Here is a 10,660-nt window from a genome sequence, read left to right on the forward strand (position 1 = left end):
TTAAAACTACCTTTCAGTTACATCAGAAAATATAGGATTTTTTGGAACAGTAAACACATTAAAGGAATAGAAAAAAAACTTTAAACATAAATACTTATGCACTCACTCAACTTTTATGTTGATACTCTCTTTCAAAATAACTTGTATTCTCAGGTCACCAGTAGACAGATACACTGGACCAGGTTTTGAGAAGACGGAACATGTTCAAGACTCGTTTTCTTATTTTGATATATTTTTGGTGTCTTACAACTTTACACGGAACACACATGTATTAAGTATTCTATTAATGCAATGGGGGTTGTTGCTTGTTTTACTTTTATGCATTGTTATGATACTGTACATGACGTCCTCCACCCTCGAACGTTTCGAACGTCCTCCGCCCTGGGATGGATATAGCCTGATCAACTATATTGTGACAACCCGAAACTTTTTTTCCGTTATCCTTACTCAATTTTCGTTAATCAAATTTGGGTTTTATTTAATTCCGTCAAATTTGATAGTTTAGGAAGGACTTTACGTTTAAATAAATCAATTCGGATTTATTTCCGTTCACGTTAGTATTATTTTTGGTCTAACGGAATATTCTAAACTCAGTTCGATCGAGTTCCGTATTCGAAAACGAGGTTTTCTAAGTCAAAACATAGCATTCGGGCCAAACAACCTGTTGAGTATTTGAGATACTGAAACCGAACCTCCAGTTACTTCCAAACCACTTTCACCCTCACCTTCAACCGATTCCGGTGCCACTCTCGGTGGTGCTAATGATGAGTTTGATTCAACATACTACAGTCCCTATGGGCTTCCTACAGATGATGATGATGAAGCTCCTGTCACGAGACAACAACTGAAGAGCATTGATGAGAAACTTGATAAATTGCTTGATGACAACAAGTCATACAGTGGTGTTGTGCTCAAAGCTTTCATGGATACTACTCTTGAGCAATATACTAAGTCAATTGACAAATCCACAAAGGCTGTTAATGAGTCTACTTCTTCTTGTAAAAAGGCCACTACTGATGTTACTGAAATTGTTCACAGTACTCAGATCTTTCTCGAGTCACTCAAAGGGCATGCTGATTCCAATGCAGCCAAGGTGACTGCTTATGTGGATTCCTTATCCAAGTCACTTCAAGAGGAGCACACTAAGTTTGAGGCTGTTCGTTCTTCGATGCAAGCAGAGAACACTTCACTTATCAGTTCTATGAATTCTCGGCTTGAATCTCTCCAAGCTGATTTAGCAAAGGAGAGCGCTCTGAAGGAGGATCTTGCACGCCAAGCCTCCATAATTGAAGTTCAGATGGTGCAGCTCGCTGAAGCTGAAAAGGAAATTTCTTTGTTGAAGACTGAAAGAGCTGTTTTTCGAAGTTGTGCTGGGGATGTCAAGGATATGCTTACCAATCTTCTTGGTGCTCATGATCCTATCCTTACTCTCACTATCAGAAATCATCTGACATCAAAACTTCTTCCTGCCCTTGCACTGTTGCATGAGATGAAGGGTGTTTCGGAGAGATTCATACCTCCAAAACAAGGGGGAGAAGGTGCTCAACCGAAGGTTACTGTGAAAACTGAAACTGAATCTGCCCAACCGAAAGTCAAAGTTACAACCGAACCAAAGGATAATGAAGCTTCGGGTTCTGGTTCTCAAGCTAAGAAGAAGGGGATTGATGATGATAGTGATGAAAAAGTAGAAGAGACTATTGCTGAGGCCCTTAAACGAAAGAAGAGGGACATAGAGTTGGTTGAAACCTTGAGGGTTGCGAGGGAAGCTGAGGAAAGGGAAAGGAGGAACAAGGAAGAAGAAGAAGCCTTAAACTGCAAGAAGGCCTTGTTTCCCCTCTGGACAAAAGAGACACTTATCAATGAGGAAATAGAGTTTCCAAGCGTCTACTGGCTGGAACCTGTCGCTTCTTTTGATTGTGATAATTCAAAGGATTCACAGTTCGATATGCCGATAACACGGAAGGCATTCACGTTTCATTGTTTTGTTTCGACTGTTGAAGTTCCTTTCCCTCATCCAAAAGTTGATCGTGAGCTTATTGACTTTTATCTGAAGTATGGTCAACCACAGTACTTGACATGGATCGAACAGAAGATAATTACTGTCAAGGTATTAAAACCTTCGCCTGCTGGGAAGTTCATAAATGTTAATTTTAAAATCACACGAGGATCAGCAAACTTGATGTCGATTATTTCCCTGGCAGACCTTCCGAATTTAAATCCTCATGATTGGATCCTATTGTTTAACATTCTACTCACCAATCTCAAAGAATATGAGCCGATACTGGATCATTTGAAGAGGATGTTGGCTTCTTACATCTATGAGGTTGCTGTTATGGATCAGGAGATAGCGAAAGTGATGAACAAGAAACCGACTGTCAAGCCAACACCGAAACCAGGAGATGTGAACAAAATGAAGATGGGCCAAATCGATTCTACACATCTTACTGTGATGTTTACAAGAGGCGAAGCAATCGTTTTCTGTCCGCTCTTGTTGATAAACATTTATTCTCAACTGACTGCTTGGAGCATATTATCAATATCATCCATCGGTGCAAGCAGAACTCAGAAGCAGATAAGAAGAACTTCACGGACATGCTTCGGTGGTACATTACGTTTCGTCATCATCTATTGGCCATCATACCGAAGGTGTTCAAGACAATCAAGAGGTCTTCTGCAGCTCAACCGAAGTGAGCTTTCGGCTCCATTGACGCAAAGGGGGAGATTGTTGGGTATTATTGTGTTGCGTCATGGGCTTGTTTTGTATATCCGAATTGGGCCTGTCCATCCGTGATTATCTAGTAGGTTTATACTATAAATAGTGCATGCATGTATGCATTAGATACGTTCGTGATTATTATTGATTATTGTTTTGTAACCCTAAGCACCTCTACAGTCGAAGTTCTTAATCGAGCTCTTCTGAGGTGTTGAAGTTTTAATCATACGACATATTCAAAGCCATTCTTGTGTTCATAATTACGTTCTTAATTGTTTTGCCTGCATAGAATCTATCGATCCTAATAGAACTTTGTTCTAACACAAAACATATAACATAACAACTTGTCTGGGTATTCTGGGAATCACTTACTTCAGCTTGGCTGAGTACATGCATCCCACCCCTTTATTTATAAAATCTTTTTAGAAAACTTATTTCTTTTTTTAAAGATTACAAATTCCTCAGTTTGAGTTCAGACACACCTGAGAGTGTACCCGAATCCCTCAAACCAAGGCTCTCATACCAACTTGTAACGTCCCAAAAATACCGATAAAAATTTTCATTTAAAACCATTAATCATAGAACCATTTATTCCAAAACCAAACATGGTAACACATATTTCTCAAAATCAGAGTAAATAAAAAGTAATCAGTACGAAAAATGCCATCAGGGGATCCTATGCAGTTAAGCCGGGCCTTCCCTTTGGAACTGGAAGTACCTGAAAATGTTGGATCTATATACTCAAGAATCATTATTGCCTGATATTGCTAATGACATATGATCCTATAGGGTCACACCTTAATCAAATTGGTACTTATTAAATATTTATTAAGTAATTTGTTGTTAATAAATAAATTCAACTCTTGTATTTAATAAGAGAAAAATTATTGTTTTACGAAAGAGGGATGGAGGTTGCTTGTCAACCTTCATCCTCTTGTCCCCCATGCCTCTACACCTAGCCAATACTTTAGAGTATTATATTGGAAGTGCTTTACCTTGCATATGATATAAAAGGGGGATCTTATGCATGAGAAGTTCCTAGTTTTTTCACTTAGAATTCTCTCATATTTGTGCTCTAAAACCGTGGGTTCTCAAGCTCCCAACACTCTCACTTTTGAAGTTTGATTCTTGGCCTTTTGGTGCTGCATTTTGTATCTTCCTTTTGTGCTTAATTTTTTTTAGCACTTAAAGTCTTAAAGAACAAAATATACAAGAAGTAATCTAGCAATTCTTTGTACCTTATTCGTGGTGGTGGATACATATAGAGAAGATCAAGCTTCTTACTCTTTCCATCTTCATCAACACCCTAATCCCAAGAGGGCCCAAAGTCTTCAAAGGTTGTTATTTCTTAACACCCTATGGTTGTTGTAACTTTATTCTAACCTATTTAAAAGGATCCTTTATGGCTTGGTTTTGTTGTATACTCGAAATTTATAAGAAAATTTTAAAGCCTTCGTTGCCGGTTTTTTGTGAAAAACTATTTTTTTTATGTGACAAAACCCATCAGTGGTATTAGATCCATATTTTAAATATATAAGAGTTGTAATTGGTTATCGTAACCTACCAATCAACAAAATCACTTGTGTTGTGGGTCACCACCTCAAGTTAGTTTGGGTGATGTGGATCTTAGCTTTTCAAAATTTAATTTGAAGGGTAATTAATTTTTAAAAAGGAAATTATATCGAAGATATTAAAATGAATATTATTATTTTGTAGATGACTACCCCAACTGTAACCACCTCATCACTCACCATCTGATCCATCCTCGAAAAAGAAAAACTAAGCGGACCCAACTTTATTGATTGGTTCAGACAACTAAGAATTGTCCTCAAGCGTGAGAAAAAGGACTATGTCCTTGATGAACCTATCCCGTAAGAACTCCTGGAAAATGCTGCCAAAGCATTTTAAAGATACTCGGGAGAAACATGTAAATGATTCGAACGAAGTGGCTTGAAACATGCTTACAACTATGACTCCTGAACTTCAGAAAACCTTTGAGTTTCATGAAGCATTTGAAATGATTGAACAACTTAGAGTCATGTTTCAAGTTCAGGCTAAGCAAGAGAGGTTTGAGACATTGAATGCTTTCATTGGTTGCAAGATGGCTGAGGGATCTTGTGTGAGTGCACATGTGCTCAAAATGGAAGCTTATGTTGAGCAACTTGTCTGCCTCAAATTCCCATTTGGGGATGAGTTAGCGACCGGTGTGATCCTAGCCTCATTTCCTAAGTCATTCAACCAATTTGTGATGAACTTCACAATAAATGACTGGGATAGGAGCATTAATGAGCCTCATAACATGCTCAAGAATGCGAAGGCAAACATTAAGAAATATGGAAACAATCAAGTGTTGATGATCCGCGAGGGTCAAATCTCCAAGAAGAAAACAGGTAATAATACGGGTAAGGGGAAAGGCAAAGCTACCAAGAAAGCTAATGGAAAATGAAATGGTCAAGGGAAGGGTCCTGCTACCAACCCAACTCCTAAGCCCAAGCCCGCTGCTGACTCTGATTGCTTTCACTGCAATGAGAGGGGACACTGGAAACGCAACTGTCCCAAGTACCTAGAGGAACTTAAGAACAACAAGGCCAACTAGGTTGGCACCTCAGGTATATATGCGATTGAAGTATATATATTTCGTACAAATTCTTAGGAATTCAATACTGGAAGTGGTACTAACATCTGAAATGATTTGCAGGGACTAAAGAATGTTAGAGAACTCAGATATGACGATTTGGAACTTCATGTTGGCTATGAAACTCGAGTAGCTATCAAAGCCATAGGAAAATATCATCTTTTGCTTCCAAATGGCCTTAATCTTTTTTTTAAAAATTACAGTTATGTACCTAGTATAACTAGGAATATTATCTCTACTTATCGTTTGTATGAACAAGGTTTTTGATATAAGTTTGACTTTAATTCTGAAAACAACTCTGTGTTTAAAGATAATGTGTTCTATTTTGAGACTAGTCCAAGTAATGGAATATATGAAATCGATTTAAATGGTTCCTATCAAAAGGATAATTCAATGTACAACTTAAATAAGAAAACAAAGTTAGACTAAAAAAAAACTTATTTATGGCATTGTCGACTTGGGCATATAAAAAAAAACTTGCATTGCTAAGCTCCAATAGGATGGAACTTTAGAGTCAACAGGCTCAGAGTCTTTTGATGTATGTGAATCATGTCTATGTGGCAAGATGACCAAAGATCCTTTTACTGGTGTTGGTGAAAGAGCTTCAGATCTATTAGGACTCATACTTACTAATGTATGTGGACCTTTTAGAACAATGACCAGAAACAGTGAAAGATACTTCATTACATTTATTGATGATTTCAGTAGATTTGGATATGTGTATCTCATGAAACACAAACATGAAGAATTCGATGTCTTCAAGGTATTCCAAAATGAAGTACAAAATCAACTTGGTAAAAGGATTAAAACCATACGATCAGATCGTGGTGGTGAGTATCTAAGCTATGAGTTTGATGAACATCTCAAGAATTGTGACATAGTGTCACAACTCACTCAACCGGGAACACCTCAACATAATGGTGTTTCCGAAAGAAGAAATCGTACTCTACTTGATATGGTACGATCAATGATGAGTCATACGTCCCTTCCTCATTCATTTTGGGGTTACGCCCTTGAAACCGCAACTCGAATTGTAAACATGGTCCCAACTAAAAAGGTTAGTAAGACTCCATACAACTTATGGCATGGAAAAGTTCCATCAATTTCTTACTTAAAGATATGGGTTTAAATCAATTCTCGAAAATATACCCCAACGATAACAGAGCAATAAACCGAAGATAACGCTTACCCAAATCAATGTCAAATCCCTAGAAACATGAAAACTGATAATAACCGAAAAGAACGCAAAAGATAACATGCCCGCAAAATCATCTGACGGAGCATGGACCTCCCCTGTCTGACACTGCAATGACCGACTCTTCTCTATTGGGGCTGCGACCCTATCCTCACGACTATCAGAAATATGGAAAATAGTCGGAGAAGGCGCACTCACTGGTCCTCCCTTTCTCCTCAGACAGACGACCCTCTTGCAGTCCACTTAGTTGTAGAGAAAACATAACAGGCTTGCCCCTGGGGACGATCCTTGCTGACTGATCAATCCTGCTACACTTATAGCAACTCCTAATCCTAGAATGATAACTCCATTGTGCAGTTTCCTGCACGTGTTGCACTGACCTCGACCCTGGTGGCCTCTAAAACCCTAATCAGAAGTCTTAGGTCTCTTCCCGAGACCTCCACTATATGCACCTGACCTGATCGATAAATCATCCCCTGACATAATATCAACAGCATCATCGCCCACTTCACAACCAATATCTCTCCACCAATCCCGCGCCCTGGCCCTCGCCTCCTTGGGCAGACACTCATCCTGAACGTGTTCGCCGTAACCGCTAACCACCTCCTACTGGCAACGGGGTCCCTCTCTCCATAGAATGTGTGAGCTCCACTAGCATAAAACTCATGGAAAAAAAGAGTGCGAGCTCCAACGATATCCATAACCTCAGTTTGGAACGCTCTAAAACGCTCATCCAAGATCTCCAAAAACCCCTCCTTGACTGAACAAAAAATCACAGGAATCTTCTCCAAAACACCGCGGGTAGCCTCCGATGAGATGAATCCCCACATCTGCTTGCTAATCAACTCAATACCCTTACCTGAGCCGGAACCAGAACCTAAACCTCCTTCCTGGAAGCTTGTGACAACCCGAAATTTCTATATTGTACAACATTTCAACTCAATCAAAGTCAGACTTGTTTCTTCTATCTTTTAGCATTGTTTAGGGTCTGTTTGAGCGTTCTAAGCCTAGCATATCCAAGGAAAGAGTGTTAGGAAGTATCTACTGAAGCTCAAAAGCACCAATCAAGCAATAAACTCCTTCATGAGGTGTTTACGGCCATATGACATGAGTTTACACCCGTAAACTCAAGGTGGCCATAAACTTATGCCTTTATGGGTGATATTCCTTCACTTTTATTCATTTCTCACACTTTCATCTCAAGAACTCGAATTCTCTCTCAAGTATCATCAAGAACTTTCATCTTGATCTTCAATCTTGTAAGTAATCTTCCATTTTCAAGTTGATATCCTTCTATATCTAGTAAAGATACATGATTTCATCCATGAAATCTCTTCTTTTGGTTAGATCTTAAAGTGATCTTAATTTTCACCAAGAACACCAAGAACACCAAGAACACCTACTAGTTCTTGGACCGTGAACCCCCTCCCAAGCTTTAAAAACATGAGTATACCTTCTATCTCTTAGTTAGGCTTGTTAATCTCTTGATTTCCTAGCCTTGAATCATCATAATGCATGAACTCCAAGAGTTTACGGCCATGACCATCTCCCTTGTCCGTAAACCCTTGTTTAGGGCATATTTGGCCTCAAACTCATGTTATACTACAATACAAGACCCTGGTCACTTAGAGGGTGCAAGATAGAGCCTTGGACTACATGTTTTGAAAAGTTCTTCAAGGAGTGTACGGCCGTAAACTCCATGGCCGTACCCACCTGACCGTATACTCATGAGGGCCGTGAACACAATGGCCATGAACACAAGGGCCGTGAACACCTTGGCCGTAAACACACTTGTGTGGTCGTACACCCATTATATGCAACCCTTTGTACTTCTAGCACTTCAATCTAAATGTTTCCTAAGTCCTAGGGTGTTTTCCTTACATGATTAGTCGTATAAACACTATTTATATACATATATGTGTCATTATATGCTTATTAAGATCCGTTGTGCTCAAGTCTTCACTTGATACTTAGCATCCTACAAACCGATCTTTCATTCGTATCACTAACTGCAGGTGAGTTCATACCCCTTAACTTATCTTTTAAATGATTTTAAATGCTTTTAATGGGGGAGAATACAAGTAGAAACATTATAGTTATTATATCAATCACATGTTATTAATAACTATCAAACATATATAATTCTTATACTTCAAACTGTGTTTTCAACAAATTGCTTCAAATAGTTTTACAAACTCTTTTATATGCAAAACTCTTTATCAAACTCTTTTAAACTTATATTTTGTCAAATCATGTCTATATGGATATAGTTATATAAGTAGGATTGAAAGGACTTAGGACAGATAACTCGCCTTATTTCCTGTTCCTTGTTTGATTGTGGACTTAGGGTATCGGTTGTTTGTCCGAAGGTCATTTGAATCTTCGCTATATATTATGTGTATGTATATAGATATTAAAGTTCTTCGTTCAGTTCAATACCTTTGGGTAACAAAGGTGTACAAACATGTTCATTCATACAAACAACATTGCTAGTAAACTATAATAAGTATAGTTTAGGAAGTCACTAATACTATTACTAGAACAATGATACATACAAAGAGTCAGTTCATACATGAGTCAGTACATACTATAACGAGAGACAATACTCATTATAAAGAGAATCAGATAGAGAATACTATAACGAGAAACAATACATACTACACACTATACACTAGAGAACATACTACATACTAGACAGAGAGAACATACACTACACTAGAACATACTATACAAATACAAGAATACTATAACATTAATGTGAGATACTACTTCATGTCTCGACAATACGTTTTGTACCGAGAGTCTCTTGGAGGGAGAGCGTGAATTTGTGTATAGATCTATACGAGACTGACCCTCCTACACCTTGCTGCTAGCTACAGTGGGACCTGCAGGTCTACGGGTAACGAATTTCATATCATTTCGACGTCTCGAACGTCGTGTTATACTAGTCAATCAAGTATGGTTACAATCATATCACATTTTACCTTAATTAAACTAACAAGTTTAAGGGTAGTTAGTACATTAGTAGTTACCTAGATAAAACTACAGTACATCTTTATTTTCCCAATTCATTCACATTGTGATCTTCTCACATAAATGGTAATGAGAAACTATATTTTGGTAATGATAGTCAAACTTTGGGAAAACACACACTTTTACAAAAGAAAAAACATAGAGAACAGTCGAGTCTTGGTAGAAGACTACTTTAGTAGAAAATATAGGATTTTCTAGGAAGTTTACAAACATTTACGCCAAACACTTACAAACTTTTACATCAAACATTTACAAACACTTTTTTCAAACTTATACAAACAATGACACTAAAATACTTATGAACTCACCAGCTTTAATGCTGATCTTCGCTTTCAAAATAACTTGTATTCTCAGGTCACCAGTAGACAGGTACCGATGACCAGGTTTTTGAGAAGATGGAGCACATTCAAGACTCATCTCTTATTTTGATTATTCATTTTTGGTGTCTTATAAACTTCAGAACACACTTGTATTAAAATTATAATATTAATGCAATGGATGATGTTGTTGCTTGTTTACTATTATGCATTGTTGTGATATTGTACATGACGTCCTCCGCCCCCGAACGTTTCCGCCGTTCCGGTTTTGGGGTGTGACAGATTGGTATCAGAGCTCTGTTTGTAGTGAATTGAGTATATCAACCCATAAAAGATATACAACTATAAACACAACGGGATTAAAATACTCTGTATAAGAGTTTATACTTTTAAATAATAAAATATTTAACCAAAGTATACATACCTGCATTCATACTAAAATCAGTGTCACTAGGACAAAACAAAAGTATTACGATTGTTGGACAGCACAAGTAGGCTTGGGGACGTATAATCAGATCTGGGAGTGATATAGCCTGATCAACTATATCTTTTCGAGAAGTGATTAGCATGTGCCTAGGAATGGTTGTGATGGCGCAACAAGTCTAAAAAAACTTACCAACACTACTACAATGAAAACATTAGAACAGAACATAAACTTAAAATACTATAGGAGTATTTTGTGTTACTATAATTACTTATGTGCAAACTAAAAAGGTCTTTATTAGTATGTCAATAGTTGCTGAGTGGATACGCTAAGGCTATATGTG

At 37.8% G+C, this 10,660-nt stretch overlaps 1 protein-coding gene across 1 annotated transcript; it reads left to right on the forward strand.

The window, feature by feature from the left end:
* The first annotated feature begins 4,682 nt into the window (after positions 1 to 4,682).
* LOC145158398 (uncharacterized) lies at positions 4,683 to 5,159 on the forward strand. Its single transcript, XM_079077302.1, has one exon. It carries the CDS (start codon positions 4,683 to 4,685, stop codon positions 5,157 to 5,159), a length of 477 nt encoding a protein of 158 aa, XP_078933428.1.
* Positions 5,160 to 10,660: the final 5,501 nt, after the last annotated feature.

Source organism: Lactuca virosa, chromosome 2, assembly GCF_052849685.1.
Source record: "Lactuca virosa cultivar CGN04683 chromosome 2, Lactuca_virosa_CGN04683_v6, whole genome shotgun sequence".
NCBI lineage: Eukaryota > Viridiplantae > Streptophyta > Magnoliopsida > Asterales > Asteraceae > Lactuca > Lactuca virosa.

Coding starts and splice junctions, on each gene's coding strand:
- LOC145158398 (XM_079077302.1), top strand. CDS start 4,683: ATGACTCCTGAACTTCAGAAAACCTTTGAGTTTCATGAAGCATTTGAA.